Here is a 22,479-nt window from a genome sequence, read left to right on the forward strand (position 1 = left end):
GAAAATTGGAAAATGGGGGGGGGGGGGCATTGAGGGAAAAAAATAATATTTTTTGTACTGTAAATGCAGCAATGATTTCTCTGAGCAAAAAGTTTTGAGAAAGGCTGATGATTTGTGTGGGAGGAGTGTTTCATTGTTGCAACACTGGAGAAATACAAAGTGGTTATACGAAATAGGGCCTTCCTTGCAGTGGCAACCCAACATTGGAAATGCCTTTTCCAAGTATTACACATTACTGACATTTCAATACTAGACTGAGATCTATGTTAAACTCTGCTGTGGATTAAGTGATTAAACTTTTATTATTGAAAGTTTTCAAGGTCTTTTTATTTCTCCCTGAGAAATAATACATGATATGCAAAGAGTGAGCCAACCATTGTTTTCCTTGAATAATATAATGGACAAACCTATAACTTTTGCTTCTTCATCTGTCAGAGTTTTATTAAGAAAAATTTTCTTTACACGGAGAGTGTTTCCTGAGGGAAGTACAACTCCTGTAGTTGGCATAGGTGGCTCGCCATCCTTCTGTTGTAAACTGTCTGCTATCACAAGGAAGACTCTGAGGCCTATATTCATTCTCTGAAGAAGACAGGGCGATGTTAATTAGCAATTGTGCAAAATATTGTAATATATGGTAGATTACATGTTGTAATGCGAATACAGACAAAGAGAAGTTTACTGTGATTCCTAATTCACAGTTCAGAAGTTGACAAACAGCTGGAAAAAAGATTTTGAACCATGAAATGCTATACAGCAGTGATTCTCACACTCTGGTCCTCCAGGTGTTTTGAACCTTAGCTCCCAGAAGTCTCAGCCATCTTGGCCAATGGTCTGGGATTCTGAGAGTAGAAGTTCAAAAAACCTGGAAGGCAAGAGTTTGGGAATCACTACTACAGAGGGTCTGTAGTGCAGAAAAAACAACTTATTTTCCATTACTTCTAATGTTTCCTTTCACAATGAGTTTTAATCTAAAAATTTCAAGTGTTTTTCTTTCCAGACTAATCTATGTAAAAGAAATTGATTTCCAATGCAATACAACAGATCTTGAACAAAGGTTTGTGCATATGTATTTAAGTGCATTTGGTGGGGAGGGATTCACAGCTTTTATCTGATTTTCACAGGGGTCCATTAAATCTAAAACCTAAGAACTGCTAAGCTAAAGCGAAACAGAAACCTCGTGTCTTCCTCCCCCTGACTGTAAAGGAGAAATGTAGGAGATTATACGGTCAAATGCAGTGGTTAACACAAGCTTATATATATAGGACTAAACTATATTTTTAACAGTAGATGTCGATATCCATAAATACCAGCATATTTTTAGACTTTTAGGTAACTTAAACAGGTAAATGAAGTTTTAATACTAAAAACATCTTGAACTGTAAACGTGTTCATAACTATATACTGAAAACAAATAAAAAACAAAAGAATAAGAATTTGGAGCTCCAGTTACCTCTGGATTAATTGTGAAGGTTTTCGGAGATTTGCCAACACTGAGAAGATCAAAAATGATTTCTTTCATTGCAAAATCCAAGCGTTCCTAGAGGAAATTATGTCTACATGAGCTTTGTACACTGTAAACTATACATGACTTTTGTAAAGTATAAAATATACTGTTACATATTGAGATATTCCTGTCAAGGAAATGCAACATGGGACATGCAGTTATAGAAATAAAATATGTATGTGAGAGTCAGAATGACTAAGCATGAACAATTAAGAAATCACACAGGTGTAAAGGATAATATAATTTAGAAGTCTTGGGAGCCAAGGACAAAATTAAGGAATGTACATTGGTAACACCTGAGACTTGTTACATGTACAAGGTGATCAGATGATGTTCATGGGTTGGACTTGAGTATGGGATGAACAAAAGTCAACCAATCATTGTGAATGTACACACCCACTGGGTGGTAATTGTCTAGTGGGTGGTAACAAACATTTGCTATAATAATTGCCAGTTTTGCTAATGTAACTTGTGGGTAGTTGTGGAGTATTGGTAGAGTGTAGAGATATTGTGGATTGTTGGGCATATAGAGATAGTAACTGTATATAGTAGAATAAAGTAGATCTTTTATCTAAGACTACTAAGTTGTGTTGGTGTCTTGAGTGAAGATACAAGAACCAGCAGAATCCTGATGGTGTTTGGAGACATCTGAAGAAGAAGAGTGAGAAGGCTTGAAGAAGATTGTCAGGGTCTTCAGCCTATTCTCAGAAAACTCTGCTGCTTTGGGAGAAAGCAATAACCACTGACCAAAGCTGGTCAGCTCAGCTTCATTAACAAGGTGGTGAGTTACAGTCTGAGGTGTAAAGCAACAACTCCCATCATCCCTGACAATTAGAACCTTGTTTTCTATGATTACTGAGTTAAACACAGTTCGTCTTCTGGAAAGAATGTTTTTTACTCTATCATAATCCAATGTACCAGCATCTTGCATAGTTCAATGGGAATTATTAAAATAATCATTCAGTATGCTTTATAGCATGCTATGTCACACTAACACAGATATAATTTTTTGTGTCAGCTAACTCTAGTGGCAAACAAACCCATTTAAGGAAAAATGTAGTTTTTATTCTTTCCACAGAGCAAAAACAGAAACAGTAATGGTACAGTTGCTTTACAAACTCATTTGAGTGAAACCACTGAGATTTCCAAAGGCTTATCCAGAGGTTCTTCAGTAAAAAATTCATTAGTCGCACACAAGCTTTGCTGAAAGACAACTAATGATATCCTCCTGATATATGGTATCTGTTGCTACTCATCTCTTTACAGGTATGTCCTAAGTCCCTCCTCCTTCAATTGATATGGCATCATTGATACTTATCATCTACACATAGCAAGCAAGCATCCTAGAACATATCCCTGCATTGATCAAACTGACAGATTTTGGTCCAAAACACTGCAGAAATAATCTAGTTTGAGACCACTTTAATTACTCTGGCTCAGTGCTAAGGAATTCTGGGAACTGTAGTTTTGTGAGACATTTAGCCTTCTCTGTCAGAGAGCACAGGTGCCACAATAAACTACAATTCCCAGGATTCCCTAGCACTGAGCCAGGGCAATTAAAGCAGTCTGAAACTGGATTATTTCTGTAGTTTGTTCTGGACCAAAGTGATACCCATCTGCATGCAGAAAACATAGTCTGCAGGCAAAAAATTAATCTTCCAGTCTTCTGTTCATCAACACTGCATCTTTAGTAACTTTTGGCATGTCTCAAGCTTATCTACCTCACAAGCTGCTGAGATGATAAACTGAGATTTCTACCTATTACCTGAACTTCATGAGGAAAACAGGGCACAAGAATCCAATGGGGGTACCTGTGTTACTAGAACTGAGAAGCCAGCATGTGCAACTCTGAGCAGAGGTGATGGTGAGGAACAAACACTTCCTCTAAGTTTTTAATGTACTATCAAAATGAAATATAACACAAAGAGCTATTACCTGAGCAATGAACTGAATAATTTTTACAAATATGTTCAGAGGTGTGTCTCGAGGGACTACACTGCGAGATCCTTTTGGGAAAAGTGCTGATACAATGCTCATGAGTCGGCTGTAAAAGAAAATATTTCAAAATCAGTATTAAAATTTAAAACTTTGCTTTATCAAAATAGGATCAAAAATCCATTTAATTTGGTAAAAAAAGGTAAATACTTTAATATATTGAAGTATAACTACTTACCTTTGAGTTACAGTGTTGCTTTCACATTTTATTCTAATAACATAAACCCATAATAATCTATATAATGATTCCAGTGCAACTCGAGACATTTTGGGATCTTTATTCTGTTAAAAACAATTTTAAAACAAATGTTAATGCCCAAACAGGTTTTCAGTCAAAAAATAATATACTTAAGTATGCTAATATAAATAGCTTCAGTCAAAAGAAACTACAGTAATAACATCATGGTTGCAAATCAACATAGTAACATATATTTGTCTGAGAATATTGTCTATTTTTGAACTTCATTTGCATCAGTCAACTCAATTCAATTTCAATGGCACTTCTTTAACGCATAACTACAGCAAACTACAAAAATTACAATACGATAAAACAATCATATTTTAAGTCACATTTTCTTCACAAGGCAATATACAGAAAATTCCATAACAAAATACAAAAATGTATAAAACACCAGATTAAAACCAACATGCCCACCACTTAAAATGACTAGTAACAATTAAATTATGCATACATTAAAAACTTAGCATAATGCACACTGAAATAAAAATATGTTAAACCTCTTTTAAAACCTACAATGATGAAACCATACATATTTCCTAGGATTTTTTTACCAATACAGGACCACTTCCAAATGACTATCACTTGGACTGGATGGCCCTTATGTTCTCTTCTAACTCTTATGATTCTATAATTAACTATAACTTTCTCTGGCAAAAGATGTAGTAAGAACTAAGAAGCTTTAATTTCCAGCCATCTATCAATCAATAATTTATTACAGTCATAGATCAGCACAAAAGGAAAGGAAAGGACTGCTTGCATATTTTGAAGAATTTTGGTGGTAGCCTTGCCCACCTTTGGCAGACCTATATACGGGGCCCCCGCTGAAATCCTCCACTTCTATAGGATGCCAATGTTGCCATCCATGTGAGCCAGCAAGATATGATGAGGGCAGGAGTGTGTGTGTGTGTGTGTGTGTGTGTGTGTGTGTGTGTGAATTCACAGATGACCACCCAAAGAACTATAGTTACAAGTATGCAACTTGTCCCTCTTCTTTGTGGTCTCTGTGACTTACAGAGATGGGAGACTAGCAAATTACAAGAAGTAGGAGGCAGGACTATTAGTGCAAAGTTTACTGAAAAACATGTATATGATCAACAAATACAACAATCCCCTGCTCCAACAGAATTATCAGAGTTTCAAAGGAAGATACAGCTCCCAAAAGAGTAAAACACAATCTGAAGTAAGGCTACCTTCGAAGGCATTCAGCAATATGGTACAGAAGTAGCATTCAACAGTACCCAAAATAAGGCTGGATTCAAAGCTATTCAGCAATGTGTTGCAGAGGTAGTATTCAATCAGTACCATCAGTTAAGGAATGAATGAAGTACAGCTTTACCAAACTCAAGACTGCAAGTCCACTCTATAATGAGAAATACAGTAAAAGTCATGGGCTGGGACCAGGTAGCTGAATGGCAAATGTCCTTGATCAAAACACTAGATAAAAAAGCATAGGAGTTAGCAACTGCCCTGGTGGAGTGGGCTCGAACATGACTCGAACAACCGGATAGTTGATGGTACCCACTTCAAAAATGCTGCAAAGATACATGCAGCCCCCTCCTTGATGCTGAATAGCAAACAAACCTGGATAGGAAGCCTGCAGTCCTATCCACACAGAAGTAAAAAAGTCCAACATATGTGAAACAGTAGCTTCAACCAATATCAATCAACTGCAGACGGTGTCAGGTAATCTCTTCCACTTGTAGTCGTAGGAGTGTCTGGTCGAAGGTCAATGATAACCTCTCTCATTGCCACCGATAGGGCATCTAGGGTAGGATCCTCTATACTGACAGATGGAGAGTGTCAAGATCAGGGTGTCGGACTTGGCCATCATTGGTATAGGTGAAAAAGATGGGTAAACCACAGCTGTCTTGTCCACCATGAGGTGATCAGGATGCATCTTGCCTGGTCCTGAAGTAACTTGGCAATGACTCTGGTCAGAAGAGGGAACATAGGGAAAGCAAATAGCATAAGTCCAGGCTAAGTGAAAAGTAAGGCATCTCCTCCCAACCTGCCCTGAGGTATCGATGAACAGAAATCTGCACACTGGGCATTCTGATCTGAAGTAAAAAGGTCTAGCCTGGGAACACACCACTGCTGAAAAATGGGCTTCAGTGTCCACTCATGGCTTGAATGCATGATTTGACTGAAAACATTTTCAAGGACGTTTTATTCTCTGGAAAAATGGGCAGTGAAAATGGAGATGTATATCTGAAAGCACCACTCCCAAAGTTGAACTGTGCAGCGAAGAAGGGTATGAGATCAGGAACCATCTTGCCTGTTTAGGTAAAGCATGACTATAGTGTTGCTGGTCAACACTTAGAATCAAAGAGTTGGAAGAGACCACAAGGGCCATCCAGTCCAACCCTCTGCCATGCCTTGCCTCTCGATAGTCTTGGAGGGAAGAAACACTCCCCCCCCCCCATGGCCAACAATTCCAGAACAGTAACATGAAAACAATGTCTTCTGACAACCAAAGACCTCTCACAAGAATTCTAGATGGGTACCCCATCCCAACACATCTATTGGGACAAAAACTTGAGACCTTGGCATGATGAAGGGTAGTTACACGAGCAGGAAGGGTGCCAGGAGTTCAGAAGCCAAAGGAACCAGCAGAATCTAACATCCATCAGTCCAAAGATCAGAAGCCATAAATATTATGGACAGTCCACAGTAGCAAAAAACAAGGTCAAGGAAAAAGTCCAGGGTTGTAAATCATAGAGTGAGGTCTCACTGTAAACACAGGCTTCAGAAAGAAATTCCATTTGTTTCCAGTAACCAGGAGGGGAAAACCCAGGCTGCTCAACCCACCTTCCTTGCAGACCATATTTCAGGAAGGCGTTTCCCTGCTGCATGCACATAGCCTCTCACTTCCCCTGTGGGTGGGAGAGTGGGGAGGGACTGGGTCTATTCAAGATACCACAGCCTTCTCCTTTCTTGAGGTATTATCAAACCACCTCTTCCTCTGGATCACTTAAGTGTCTGTCAGACTGAGCTGGAGGAGGGCCCACCTGTGGTAAGTGGTAAGTCAGCTTCATTTTCAGAATCCAAACTTCCAGGTGGATGAAGGCTCCAGGTTGTTCAGTATGGACAGTGGTGTGTAGTGTTGATACTCAGCCATTGAGGTGGGGCTTCTTCTTCATCTGCCCAGATTTGAACATTTGGCCTGAAGCAGTGGGATTTTGAGTGATAGGCAGAGCTGCTTGGTAGTTGCACTGGAATCTCAGTGGAATGTATGACCATTTTGAGTACTGTCCATACTTATGGCCTCAATGCTGAAATCGGGAGGAAGACTGCACAAAAAGATTCAAGCCCAACTTCATCACTGTGGACTGCATTTTATGAGTGTGTTCCAACCTGGATTCAGTCTCCAAATTGAACGGGGCAGCATCGTCTATGGCCATTCGGGCTTGGTCAGAAAGACCTGGTGATTGAAGCCAAGCATGGTAATGGAGAGCTACTGCCCTGGCCATCACTTTGCCCCCCCCCCCCCCCCAGTCAGCGACATATCAAGCAGTTATGATCTGATGACTTGCCAGCTTCTGTGCTAACTGTAGGAGAGCCACTCTGCAATTTTTGTCCCTGAGATTATTTTAAAATGGTGTCATCTTTTCCCAAAGGAGTTGGTTGTAGGCTCCGCATGTAAGATGAGAGCAGCTGAACAGTAGAATTTTCTCCTCATAGCATCAAGCTTCTTGTCCTTGTCTGCAGGTGTAGAATGAAGATGGTGTGAAGCTCTCAACAATGATAGAATTAGGCTTCAAATGCCACCCTGGAGGAGGAATGACTGAATCATCTACCCTGTAGTGTCTCTAACTTGCTGGAAGTGGATGGGATGGGCAACAGTGTTGACCAAGACTTCCAAATGACTTGAAAGATTTACAGAAGCATGTTATCTATTACTATGCAGAAACTAATTTACATTTCACATAACATTATTTTAATTAATTTATATTAATTAAATGTGACTTAATTTCAAGATTCATACAAAACATGGATAAAATAGATATGGAACATTAAATAATCATTGAACTCAATAATACATGTACAGTATTACCCCATCTGATCCATATACAGTAATCAATTAATGGTTCCCAGTCTTCATTGAAGCTCGCTATTGTATTTTGTCTTAGTAAAGAAGTTAGTTTGTCCATTTGGGGTTAGTCCAATAATTTGATAAACCCATAATCTGTAGACAGCATGTTTGAGACTTTCCAGTTTTGTGCATATGTAAGTCTTGCACCCATAATCATACAGAATGTCATTTTTGTTGCGTTTTTCAATGTATTCATTGATCATGTTTAATAAATAAAATTCCCATCTTAACTGCAACTTTATCTTTAAGATTTCTAAAATTACATTATTTATTTGGGTCCAGAATATTCTAGCCTTTTCACAAATCCACCAGGCATAGGAAAAAGTACTCTCATTGGCTGTACATTTTCAGCATTTATTGCTCTGGCCTTCGTATAGCTTAGCTAACTTGACATCTGAAAAACATTTTATACCAGTTTTCTTTTAATTCAAGGTGAATTTTATACCCTTACTCCATACTTTTGCTCATTCTTCCAACTGTATTGTATGGCCTATATTCTAAGCCCATTTGATCATATTATCTCTTATGAGTACTTCCTAATCATTGAACATTAATGTGTACTGTTTGGTGATAGTGTGATTATGCTCCAAACACATAATCTTATCAAAGTCAGATATCTAGTTTTCTAATCCATCCACATTTACATCCATTTTATATCTTTCAAACAGCTGTCTGTGTAAATACCATCTTAGTCCTTGTTTAGCTTCAATCTGCTTTTATTACCATCACACCACAATATTTCTTCATAAGCTACCCAGCCAGATGCTTTGATTTTTCCCTTTTGGACAAAGCTTTGTGCAGCAAAGCCCATAAAGGTAGTTTCCTACATAAGCTAGGTTTATATTTTATCCAGATCCTTAATAAGATCCATATGATATAATTATTATTGAATTTCCTGTTGACCTTCATTTTACTATAACAAATATAAGGAGGTCATCCAAAAAGAAAATCAAAATCCTCTAACTATAATACCCTATTCCTTTTTAGATTCACTCAATCTTTCAGCTAGTCAAACAGCACATGTGGTAATATAATTTTAGATTAGGGAGACCAAGACCACCTCTTACTTTCACATCTTGAATTGCTTTAAAATTTATTCCTGCCCCCCCCCCCAATAGTAGCAAGTATAATGCTCAGAACAACTATCGCCATTGGAAGAGCTGACCTCAGAATAACAGGATTCCCAAGAAGAAGATCTGTATCTATAGTACTCATTGTGTCGTCAGCTATAGATACTCTATGGACGGGATCAACGGTGTCACCTGCTTCAGTAATATTGATGGGAAGAAGCCAAATCAGTGTCTAAGCCAAATAAGAGTGTGACCTGAAACAGTACTGGTGTCAGTTTTGATGTAGAAGTGGAATTCCCAGAAGAGATTTCTCTCAGATCAAGATTAAGGCTGGAAAAAGAGAAACTGTATCACTAAGTAAAGAAAACTTCTGTATTTCTCCCTCTGAAACATGGTCGCCTGACCTCTTGTCATGAATGGAGTGTTTCTCTGTCACAACAGAACACTATTTCGGAGAAGCCAGGGAGCAAGAAACTATGGCTTCACAAAAAGCTAAAGCCATAGCTTCAGCCTAATGCAAAGAAGAAGGCCGAGGCAAAGAGTGTTCTTTCTATCTCTACCTCTTATGCATGTGCCTTAGGTCAAACAGTCTCAAGAGAGCTACCAAGAGTTAATGGATGATGAGATGATTTATTTCCAGTACTGTCTCTGGCCTTCTTAGTGGGCGTATAGATGGTCTCCATCAACATAATTGTGGACTTTCATTTAGAGGAACTGATCTATCAGGACAGAGGCCACCTTCTCCATACTTGACTTCAATTTCTTTGAAACTGAAGATCGATGTTGAGGGCCTGCTGCGTCTCTCGAAGTTGAAGGTTGCTAATGACACACAGGTAATTGTGGTTTCATGGCCTGCTCAAACAGAGGAACTTTAAGGTGGCATTCTCTATTGTATCTGGCCTGTAGTATGAACATCATACAGTGCACACAAGAGGCAATGATATGGGACTTGCTTAAACACTGAAGGCATCTCAAATCCCCATCTCGGCCCAGAACCTTAGTGCCATTTTTGCGCACTTCTTAAAAGAAACCAGAGACACCAAGAAAGCGCTGAGGGCTAGAGTAGCTAGAAAGCCCACACTGACTATCAGGCCCTGTACAAAAACACTTGAGTAACAAAAGGAATAAGGTGCACCACTTTCATGTACAAAAAAATCTAATCAAAGCTGGCATACTTCTCTGAGCATTCTCTACTGCCATTTTCTTCTATGTGTTACATTAGCCAGAAGAGTGAAAAACTACACCAAGATTACTATAGTTTGTGACCTGTACAATACAAGTTCCATTTGTTCTCCATTCATAAACAATCTTCTTTCCAGTGAGCACTCATAGGGGCACACAGGTTCTCCCAAGGGTTGCATATGACCCATGAAATGCATCATTTCCACTCATGTTCCAAAGTGATAGTCCAAAGTTATTGCTGGTTTGTACAAAGATTCAAAGGAGATTAGTACTATTTCATTCTTCAGTATAATTTGCACAATGATGTCAAACATTTCTCCTTCTTAATTACCATAAGTATTACACATGTATTGCTTCACTTTCTTTAAATTCCACCCTACTATGTATAGATCAGAGAGGAGGACAAGGTACAGTGGGCCCTTTCTACAGTGCGCCCCCGTTATACATGGCTTTGAGCATATGTTCAAAGCGGCGCAGGAGCGCACTGGGTGCAAAGGGCAGCGCGTCCCATTTGCTGCTGCCACAGGCACAAGCCCCATTCATTTGAATGGGGCTTGAGCATTGACCTTTTTTCTCTTATGCGGAAGAGGGTCCCGAATGGTATCCAGCCCTCCTTGCCGCCGCCGTGGGAAAGGCCCAGTGGGGGTGCTGTTTGGGTCAAAATGCCTCCATCACCACCATCGGGCCCTTCCACGGTGGCGGCGAGGAGACTGAAGCTTGGCCTCTGCCACCGCCACCTGGCTTTTCCCGTGGCGCTGGCACCAAAAGGTAAGTAAGAGGGAGGGAGGGAGGGAGGGAAGCGAGGGAAGGGAAGGGAGGAGAGGAGGCCAGGGACGTTTGTTCCCAATGGCGGCGTGTACACGTGCGCCACCATTGGGAACAACTTCCGGGTTTGCCACCCGCTCAAATCCACGGATGGCAAATCCGCGTATAGGAAGGGCCGACCGTATAGCCCTTGAAGAAAGACATTCAGTATTACAAAGGCCAAAACACATTGGGTTCATTATAAAACAAGATAATTATAAACCTTTTAAAGGAATCAAATTCAACCATCAATAAGCATATGAGTACTTGATTTTTCTTTTGCTTGTAGAGCTTAATATATACTTTCCAGTACGGCTCTGTAATTTTTGCAACTTGCAGTTGATCAATATTTGGAGGTGCACACGATTCACACACTCTAGCACCTTTGAAGGTAAAATCCAAAACTGCCCCCCCCCTGAAAGTAGATAATGTTTGTAAATAACTGCCACAAGAACGCATTTTGTTTATAACTGTATTTGTTCTATCAGTCCCCAATAAGTTACTGGCAATTCAGCTTTCATAGATAAGGACTCTTAATGCAATCGCTTCTTGAGAGGTATTGCTGTTTTGTACAGAATCAAACAAGATACACAATGCAACAACAGAAGACAAGACAAAAAGCTATTTCTTACTTTGCTATTACAACATATTAACTCACCTGAAGAGTTTCTATTTGTTTTCTGATACTGTTGTTAGATGGCATCTAAATAAAGCAATGCAAGACAGCAAAACATAACAAACATGAGAATGGGAAGCACATGCATGTTAGATGAAAAAATAAAAGCACAAACAAAAAGCTGTTTACTAGGGCTCTATTCAGCAGAAATCTAACTCAGACACAGCAAGGATCCATTAAATGTAAGATGCGCTTATCTTCTAGCTTTGACCATCAGTCTCTGGCAATCAGGTTAAAGAATGCTGAACTTGGATAACAGTCATTAAAAGGCGTAATTATCTGTGGCCAGCATCCAAAGATCCAAATAACTAGTTTTGTGAAACAAACAGCCCATTGCGTTAAGCATCACAAGATCGCCATCCCATTCAATGGTATGGCAATTAATTTTTGAAAAAGAAAAATTTCAAAAGTTACTGATTGAAGCAGCTATTTGGATGCCAGTCTATATATTGTAAGGTATCCTATCATCATCATTTCTGTTTTGAGAAGAGAGGTTGGATATAAATAATTTTTAAAAAGAACATAATAAAGTGTAGCCATGCTGTGCCACTGAAATTTCACCAGCGTAAATAAGATTTTACATATTTAGTAACTAGAATTCCCTATGGTGTTGCTTATTTTTCCTTGTGATGATTAAGCAAAAGAGTGCATGGATTCCAGGCTTAGTCTCAATCTCTCTCCAAACAAAATAGGAGACATGGCATAAAACGCATGATACCTGAAGCCAATATCTATGAGCCTTCATTAAAAGCTCTTCAGTATTCTATTACTGACTCTGATCCCCCAAACTGATGTAATTTATCCACTGTTTCTCTTATCCTTTCCCCAATCCTGATAATTTGAATTCAACAGATTTAAAAACTAAGGGCATAGTGTAACATGAACTTAGTGTGAAATTTTAATAGCTAGTTGTTTAAGTTTACAGTAATTCAGCATTTTAAAGTATTAGCACATTGCAATACAAATCATAAACAGTCATAAATCCTAGCCTGAAGGATTTTCTGAGATAAAATCCTAATAAATAAATAATATGTAACTAGTATGAAACATTTCTATTGAACAGAGCCCTATAATAAAATGTTATGCTGTTAAAGGACAACAAAACTATATTAAATGTATAATACATGCTGTGTGATTACTAGTTTTGGCAATGGAAGTCTTTATGAATCCACTGCCAGCAGAATAAAATTCCCTAAAAAGAACTAAGTTATCAGCATTCCCCTCTATATTCTAAACAGAAAAGGCTTCCATAGCAGATAGACACAGACAAATAAAAAGCAGACATTGGGAAAAGCTGCAAATGGGCAAAAAATATACAAAACCTTGACAAAGTAAGTATAAGATGATGTGAGAGTAAATGCAATCTTATAAAGACCTGGCTGCTGTATTATGTATTTTTCATATTCATTTTTAATTTAAATCACTGACACAGGTTTGACATTGTCACAAATATAACCAAGATGAACATAAGAAACAGGATGAACAGGAATTAAACCATTTAATCCAATGTAACACTAACAGAAACCTATTAAATTGTTTGCCAATTTATCTACAATGTAACACTGATTAAACTGATTACAAGAGCCAGCATGTCATCGTGGATATGACTCTGGCATTTAGGGTTCAATTCCCAGCTCGGCCATGAAATCCACTAGGTAACCTTGGACAAGTTACATGGTCTCAGCCTCAGGGGAGGCAATGGCAAACTTCCTCTGAACAAATCTTGCCGAGAAAACTTTTTGATAGGCTTGCCTTTGGGTCACCATAAGTTGAAAATGACTTGAATGCACATAGCTATAACAACAGCATTGATTTATTAATGTATCAAAGAAGAGATGCTATAATTCTGTGTTACAAGATTGCCATGTTTTCTGCTCCTCATGACTCCACTTATGCTACTCCTTATAACATCATAAAATAGAAATCACAAAAGAAATCAAGTGTACATCAGAAGAACCATTACAAAACCTTATTTTCTGCTATGAGACTGTCATGTTTCACTTCAGAGAATGCTTCCCTCTTCCTGGTTGTGAACCTAAATTTACCCAAGTGAGGTAAAGAGGGGAATACCCCTTTCCCTTCTTTGCCTCATAGAGTACTTTACAAAAGTTTACTTACAAAAAATCTTGTTCGAAGTGGTTCTGGGGGCTGCCAGATAAAGGAGGGAAAACCCTATCAACAGATCATGCCTATAGTTTCTATATTCCTAAAGAATAAACTTACAGAAATAATGTGTTGCTATTTTTTTAGAACCAGTGTGACATAGTGGTTTGAGTGTTGGACTAAGACACTGGGAGACCAGTGTTTGAATCCCTGCTTGGCCTTAGAAACTCACTGGGTGACCTTGGGCAAGCACACTTTCTCATCCTCACAGGAAGGCAAGGTACACTTGGGTTCATCATAAGTCAGAAATGATGTGAAAGCACACAACAACAGCAACAACCACAACAACCTCCTGTAACAAAAGGCCCAACCCTTAGGCAAGAGACACAACAATTTTGTACTCTGGTTGGAAATAGCTTTACCTCAGTTAGGAGATGGCTAACAGCAAAAAAATGCTTTCTGTTAGAAATGTTAAAAGAATATTCCTTACCTTTAAATGGGACAGACAGTTCTGCAAGAAGATATGCCAGTTATTTAAAAAAAACTGCTTCTGACTGACACACAACAAACAGGTGATCAATGGATACAAAGCCTGTAAGAAAAGGAAAATAATTGATAACATTTATCTTTTTAATGGAAGTTGTGAAATATTTAAGGCATGTTCTCACATGATCCAAGAATCCTGGTTATTTAAACCACAACAGTCTATTCACTTCTGCTACCAAAGGCCAGTTCGGTTTTGTTTATTTAACTTTTGCACCACATATTTTATGTTTTGACAGTGTTGAATATCTTTTATACACCAAGCAGTAACAATGTCAATTAAATCCATTTCAATTCCGGGCTGTAATAGTAAAATGTGGCAAAGTCAAATAATGATGAATATTTCTCCAAGATGTCATCCAATGTTCAGACAAAACATAAGCTATCCACTGTCTTGCTTTTTTACCTAGCTAGTTCAAACAGAATAAGCAAAATAGCAGAATGAAATGCATGCACATGTACATGCACCAAATGCACACTGTGGTTTAACAAGCCAAGATCCCTGGCTTTTTGTATGTGAAAATAAGACTACTTAATCAGTTTGGTAAGCAGTTTTAAAACCCTCTTTAAACCAGATTTGATCTTCAACCTTCCACCCTCAGCTTGTAATGAAAGTAAGAGTGGTTGAAGGCACACATTCATGGGCTGAGTTCCAACAACACAGTAAACAGGATCCATAGGAATCCTAGTTTATTATGGAAAAACAGTGTACAGTTGGCCCTCTACATCTGCAGCTTTGTCTGCGGATTTGATTATTTGTGGTTTTGATTAATATGTTCTCTAACAATTTCTAGGTCTTCCAGCATAACTCTGCGAGAAGCTAACCATAAAGTTGTGCTGGAGTACCTAGAGGTTCCTAGAGAAAACACCTTTTTAAAGACATTTGTAGGTCTTCCAGCATGATTCCCTGACCAACCTCTGGCAGATGTTGACCACAGAGTTGCACTGGAGGATCTAGAAATTCCTAGAGGTGTTCTGTCAGGTAAAAGGAATAGTGTTGTTGTTGTTTTTAAATTTGTGGGTTTTCCACATTCACCGTGGGGGGGGGTCCTTCACCCCTAACCCCAGTGAATGTGGAGGGGCCACTATACTAGTACATGCCATCCACTTGCACCATCTTGCAACTGCAGATTTCTTAATAGCTGAGAAGTCACAGGCTATAACTGCACCATGCAATTTGCAAATGAATACCGACATTTTTGAAGAATCATAAAAAGTTAACAGAGGTGTAATTAAAGCTAAAATAAGCTAAAGTTATAAAGGTACAGTAGACTCCCCAGACTACCTGATGCAAATTAAAACCAGTGACTTGACATGCTGAAACATCTAGGCAAAATTTATTTATTTAGTTATTTACAGTATTTATACCCTGCCCTTCAGCTCTACAGGCTCTCAGCTCTTCCACACACTGAAAAGACAACAAGTTTACTACCATAGTAGTATCCCGGGAGGGGGGGTTGTCACAAAAGTGGAGTAGCGGCATTAAAGAAGTCCCTTATCCTGTCATGGGACCTAACCTCCAGAGGCTGGAGAAATTCAAATAATGGCCTATGGTCATCTCTGCAGAAAATGACAGTATATTCTACAATATAATTTCACAATTAACTTCTCTTTACAATTTTACATGGTTAGGTACAAGTAGCAACCATCAGAAAGAGTTTTCATCTAATAATGCTCATCCTATTAATTTTATTTTACAGTGATTAAAGCAAATTTAGTCAATTTATATTCAGCTAGCATTTACACAAGTAATAGTTTGAAACCCTACTTCCTAGTAATTCAAGCAGATTTAAGTAATATCCAACTAGATTCTTTTTTTTAATTTAATATATTTTTATTATTTCTTTAAAATGACATACACACATATAACATACACACATATAAAATACAAACTTAAACAGATGACAGATCAGAAGTAATCATATTCATAACATAAACAATACATGTATTCAACTAGATTCTTGTGGTATATGCTATCCCTGATAGTCACAATGCTGAACTGCACACATGAACTCTAACATGGGGATATATTTTAAAAATTAAAACAGATTAATTAAAATGTTCCTAAATAAAATATTTCTTAAATACCAATGAATGCTTCTTTCTTGAGCTCAGCTCAAAGGTAGTCTGGTAAAGCATCTCCACAAAATTTTTCAGACATGGCACATTCACTTCATTTTTAACAGCCTAGTATGAAAATAAATAAACACACATAAATCTCTTCAAGGAGAGAGCTGAACAAGGACATTCAGGAATGAAAAATATTTTCTAAGAATTAAGAGTCATAGAACCAAGCATTACACATCATCACAGAGACGAAATCTTCCTACTTGGGTGAGATTACTGTATATACTCATGCATTCATCTAGAAATTTTAATTAAAAAATTGACACCCCCCCCCCCAAAAAAAAAACCTGAGTCAACTTATTGATGGGTCAATTTTAACTCTTATTTTAAAAAGGAACTATCCGCTCATGAAATGCAAGACTGTAATCTTTCCTGGAAGCACAACCATTCAGACTTTAGGGAGAGCACAAACAATTATGTCTGCTGAAATTTTGTATGTTCTTTGGCACTATTTTCTTTTCCTTCTTCCATTAGCTCCTTTGGAATATGTCCCTAAATTTTACTCTCAACGTATCCAAGGGTCATATCAAAATCCATAATTTTGGCTCCCAACCCTATCCTAGACTTATACACGAGGACTTACACATGACTTATAGTTGAGTATATACAGTAATATATAATCAGTCATGCTACTGCAACACTTAACTAGTTAATTAAAAAAAATGAAGGTTATTTATGCTTAAAAGTAAGGCAACATTGAAGCCTGTTGACTTTTGCTTACCATGGAGAAAGATAACCCTGGTAAGAATTTTGCACTTACATGACCATTATGCCAAATGCTAACAGGGATTGAGTGGATGGAGGAGAGGTCTTATCCAAGTAGTACAACACTTATTTAAATGTAGTATCTCCCTAATTTTCCCTGAGCAATGCTAGTCTTTCCCCCTTTAAATTACTATCAAGGTGACATACAATATAGCTTGGATCAAATGCTCTTTCTCTCTGTGGCAATGGCTGCATACATGCGCCAGACTCTTACTGGGCTAAACTTTGCCACCAGTAAGTAATTTCTGAAAGATCATTGCACATAAAAGGTAAAAGACTAATTAAAGCCACATACGTTAATTAACAATCTTTTTAGAAACCTAGTTATCAACTAGAATGTACACATGTTGGCAAACATCAGAAAAATTTAATTTCTGAAGTCTCAAAATGAACACATTTATTCCATAGAAGAATATGGTATAGAGTTTATACAAGACAGCAAGTTGCTTTAATTTTTTTTAAAGACTAGTTTACAAAAAATAGATAAGTTTGGTTTTGTGCAGGGTCATCAAAACAGAGAAGGGGGCTATCTATTTTATCAGTTATGAAGGCAGCGATGCTCTGATTTACTTCAGTTTATCAGTGTAACTTATGGTTTGAGGCAAGTGTAACTAACTGCAGTAGAACTGCACAAAAATCTGAATGTATCCTTCAAAGCTATATCAAAGGAAACTGTTTCCATGATCTCAAAGCCATATTCGGGGAGGGGGGAAGGCAGGGGGACAAAACCTTCCTTACTCCCTACATCCCAACCAGAATTTTTGTAGAAAAACATAATTAACTTACAGCAGCAACAGGGATGAGAATTTCTACAAACAATCCAGCAAGCGAGTGCTTTATGTCTTTATCTTTTACTTCCAAGAAGTACTGTGCACATTCCTATAAGAAAGCAATGATCAGGTTTTTTGTCATTGTACAGCATCTTGTTTAGATTCAAGAGTAATAAGAATGTCTGAAGGTTATAAAGTACAGGCAACTAAAATAGCCAATAGCAGAAATATAACTGAAATGAACTTTGAAAAACGGTTATATTTATCCTGCAACTTTCAATGACGTTCATCACATTTTAAATGTAAGAAATAAAAAAAAACTTGTCTTTTAAAATACAGGTTGAAGCTCCCTTGTCCAGAAAAGCAAAAACCTTCAAAAAAAAAAACTTTCTGCCAACAAAGCTTTTGCCTGTGAGTAAAGGGGATTTAATCACATGTCCAGTGCCCACTAAGTTGGTTCTCAAGGAGCCATTGCTCCACCATTGTAAGAAATTTGACAGGAGAAGAGAAGAGGGAGGGGGGGTGGAGGTTCCTGCAGATCCGCTCCCCCAAACATTTTTGGTCTCAAGCATTTCAGATAAGGGAAACTCAACCTCAAATATGACTACTCAGGAAAAACATTTATGAACACACCCACTGCAAGCAACTCCGCCCAATAAGCGTCCCATGTTTCCACAGGAGTAACGGGTCTTTCAAGTTATTTTATAGGAAAGGCCACAGCTCACTGTAACAGCACATGTGTTCCCAGGTCTAATTACAGTCGGCCCTCTATATCCACGGAATCAAGTATCCATGGTTTGAAAATATTTTAAAAATATATAAATTCCAAAAAGCAAACCTTGATTTTGCCATTTTATGTAAGGGACAACATTTTACTATGTCACTGTATTTAACTGGACTTGAGCATCCATAGATTTCGATATCCACGTACTGTCTTCTGCTTATGGTACTGGGAAAAACTCTTATTCAATAGCCTTAAGAACTACTGCCAATCATAGCAGACAATACTGTGCTAGAGTTGTATGAATACAGTAAAAGGTATCCACCTCTGTTCATAAAAGCTACTTCTAATACATATTTCAGATGTAGTGATTCAAACATGTGTTGTCTCTCATCATCAGCTTATGAATAGGTATAAAACTATCAAGTTCAAAAAACTGAAACAAATAAGCAAACCTTCACTCCAATTCAGACAAAGACAGTCATGTTTATGTGTTAATGCACTGATGATTTCAGTCAGATTCAATATGGCCCGAAAAACACGGGCCAAATAAGGCAACTTCCGGCTGCTGTGGGTGCATAGTTTCAAATGGAGCACACCCTCAAAGCAGCTGGAAGCTACTCCAAAGCTGAAATCCAGTCCTTTGGAAGAGTGGAAAAAATCCAGCTCCTGACGCCAGCTACCTTAGGCCTGCAGCAGCAGCTCGCTTTGGAAGTTGGTCATGGAGTTGCTATGGTTCCAGCTCAATCACAGTCTGATTTGTGGATCAAAAAGGAGAAGATAAAATCCAGCTCCTGGTGGTTGGCTTGGTCAGGGCTCCTTAACTTTACATTAAGTGTAAATTACTAAGCTTTGCTAGTTTTACTAGTTAACTTACTGATCCCGTTGTAGTAGATTAATGACACAAAATAAACAAAATTGTTCACTGATGAATGAAACAACAGATACAACTCCTAATATCCCTACTCCAGTCCCAGATCCAACATTAGCTCCTTATTCTTGCCTTCAAAATTATGCATTGCCCTCCCCAGTTTCTTTGGCCTTACATCCCAGTCAATATATTAATTCTTTCAGCATCACCCCACCCCAGCCATCCCCACTCCTCAAAAGACTTATCTTTTTTCCTTGCTTCCTGATGTACTTGGAACCACCTCCCAGCCCATTTGTATGATGCCACCACATCTTGTTGTTGCTGTTGACATTTTATTGTGTGAAGTATCATGGACACAAATGGCACTCTAGCTTACCTGCATAAACTGAAACGATGCTTCAAAATCTTCTACAGGATACATTTTTACTCTGAAAAATTTCATACCCATAATTAAGCTGATGATGCTTTGTACCACATGAGGACTTTGTTCCTTTTGTCGCAGCTCCTTTAATTCTGTGACAAACTTCTTGCGAACAGCCTGAAACCTAGATCATGGAAAGAGAGACCAAAACTGTTAGAAATGGCAAACAATAAATATTAGAAAGACATTTCCTGGGTGTATGAGTGTGCAGATGTGTGTGTGTATTTATGAATTATGTCCCCAGACCATTTGGAGAACATACAAAATGACATGCAGAACACCAAAATGGGTTCAGCTTATGTATATGAAATATCTTTGTACTAGAATCCATGCTATTGGGAAGTCAGTTCTACCTTTAGTAATTAAATTCATCCAAAACCAGTTTCCTATATTCAAAACTGAGGGAAGATGTACTGCTATTCAAACACGATGAAATTATCAGGAGTGATATTCCCATCATAATTATATTACCAAACTGGCAATTAATCACTGCAAGATGCCAAATCCCTGCCAGTAAAGCAAAGATTCACATTAACTGTATCACTAGTCATACAAATTTAAATACAAAAACAAGTCATGGGTAACAGCTTCAGAGTAAAAACTATAATAAAAAGAAAACACTTACTTTGATTGAGCAAGGACCCCTATTACTTCTGCATATAAATCTGCAATAATATGCACATTCCCAGTGTTAGTTCCTGAATACCTGTAATAAAACATGTATAGAATGAACATTGGAGATTTCTTCCCATCAGAATTTTAGAAGAACATTTGTCATTTTAAAAAATATACTTACCCTTCCTTGTGTTTAAAGTGCTTAAAAGCCAAATTTAGAACATCATGAACTATAGGGTCAGGCACTGGATGAACAGGTATCTGTAACACAGAGACAGAATTTGGAATATTACTTTTTAAAAGGAACTAGTTGTTTGGTCAAATAATGAATTACTCAAATAAAATTGTTAGGAAGTTAATTCCTAGCTTTGTAGCTAGGACATGTGTTCCTTCCTTTTACAGTTTAGCAATTGTATCAGAATAGAACTTTCTCTGTTGGTGGACATTTTCACTACAGACATAAGGATGTACCTTTAAAGCCATACAAATCACCAGCTTAGATAGCTTTAAAAAAGCCATCAAGATGGCTCTCTTCCGGCAGACCTTTCCTGAATAGCACTCAGCTATAGAATGATTACGCCTTCAGATCTTATATCATGCTACCACTCTGCCCATTGTTTATATTGTTGCTAACAGCTTATTTTAAGAATTAATTTTAATTGTAATGTATTTAATTCTGTTTTTTTTTGGGGGGGGGGATTTTGTAATAGTATACGTAATAAGTATTGCATGCTGGATGTTTTAACTGTGTTAGCTGCTTTGATTGTTCTTTTACAGAAAAGCGGGGTACAAATACAAGTTTTATTTATTATTATTTATTATTATATTTATTGAGAGTGGGTATTTAAATGAGTAAATTTGCTTCCTACTACAGTTAGCCCTCGCTTTACGTGGGGGAGCCGTTCCAGACCCCCCTCCCCCGCGTAAAGCAAAAAGCCCCATTTGACAGAATGGGTTTGGGCTTCTTGGTGGCCATGCGCATGTGCCACAGGTGCGTGCACCATTGTTTGTATGGCTGGGCGGCTTCAGCGTACGCTGAAAGCCACCTATAATGAGCCTGCGTATGGCATGGGCTCACTGTACTTACATCTCTTTTTTCAATGAAACATCTGTTTTACTGACATCATTGAGGTGTGTGGACTCCACTGAGTGATACCACAGAGGATGGGTGACACCCAGTTGGTCCCTCTGAGCCCAGCAAGCCAAAGCAATAGGGAAGGAAGGGCAAGCATGTGCATCCTTTCTACCTCCTCCAGTGTTTTGGCTGGCTTGCCTGAGCTGGCCAAGGCACCAGGAAAAGAAAAACAAGTGTGCATGCCCCTCCCACCTTCCTCGGTGCCTCACCCCCCCCCGTGCAGCCCTGGGTGGGCAGCTAGATGGCAACAGCCCCCCAGTACTGCCAGGCACCTGCACCGGTGGTGACACCAACGCCAGGGATGACACTGAACCATTTCGATTTAATGGATGGAAATTTTAAACGGCAGCGGTGGACAAGTCTACATTGGGTCCACCAAACACAGTGTACAAACACATTATAAACCATTCTGGGCATAAAATACTGTTTGCTAACACTGAAATTTTGGACCATGCCAATAACAGGTAAGCCAATGAAATCCATAAACATCTGGATAATTTCAACCGGAAAGAAGAAACACTTAAAGTGAACAAAGTTTGGCTACCAGTCCAGAAAAATAACAAAAGCAGGACTCAGCAAATGCAAATGAGAAACCACCTAGGGTCAGGGGCTTTCCCAGCAAACAATGATCACAAATTAGCAGACACTAATCCTCTTTGCATATCCTCCCAGTCTGAGGTCCTGCCATCAACAACAGAACAATACACAGATTAACATGGAAATTACTCCCCCCTCCCCAGGGAGTGGGTATATATATCCTTCCATGCCTGCATTCTCAAAACATCAGGAATAAACTCTTCTAGAACATGGCCATATAGCCTGAAAAACCCACAAAAAACTATT

At 38.4% G+C, this 22,479-nt stretch overlaps 1 protein-coding gene across 3 annotated transcripts in view; it reads right to left on the minus strand.

The window, feature by feature from the left end:
* Positions 1 to 22,479, minus strand: part of FRYL (FRY like transcription coactivator) — a 183,589-nt gene that overhangs the window by 89,154 nt on the left and 71,956 nt on the right. For all 3 annotated transcript variants that reach the window (XM_089525215.1, XM_089525212.1, XM_089525213.1), the window contains 11 exons: positions 20,683 to 20,762; positions 20,512 to 20,592; positions 19,842 to 20,010; positions 17,890 to 17,982; positions 16,300 to 16,398; positions 14,159 to 14,260; positions 11,548 to 11,592; positions 3,678 to 3,781; positions 3,440 to 3,548; positions 1,451 to 1,537; positions 408 to 579 (listed from right to left, as the gene is read on the minus strand). In XM_089525215.1, coding sequence (XP_089381341.1) covers positions 408 to 579; positions 1,451 to 1,537; positions 3,440 to 3,548; positions 3,678 to 3,781; positions 11,548 to 11,592; positions 14,159 to 14,260; positions 16,300 to 16,398; positions 17,890 to 17,982; positions 19,842 to 20,010; positions 20,512 to 20,592; positions 20,683 to 20,762 — 1,141 coding nt within the window. The remainder of the gene's footprint in view (positions 1 to 407; positions 580 to 1,450; positions 1,538 to 3,439; positions 3,549 to 3,677; positions 3,782 to 11,547; positions 11,593 to 14,158; positions 14,261 to 16,299; positions 16,399 to 17,889; positions 17,983 to 19,841; positions 20,011 to 20,511; positions 20,593 to 20,682; positions 20,763 to 22,479) is intronic.

Source organism: Sceloporus occidentalis, unplaced genomic scaffold (assembly GCF_023333645.1).
Source record: "Sceloporus occidentalis isolate IW3139 unplaced genomic scaffold, rSceOcc1.0.p SCAF_5, whole genome shotgun sequence".
NCBI classification, from domain to species: Eukaryota; Metazoa; Chordata; class Lepidosauria; order Squamata; family Phrynosomatidae; genus Sceloporus; species Sceloporus occidentalis.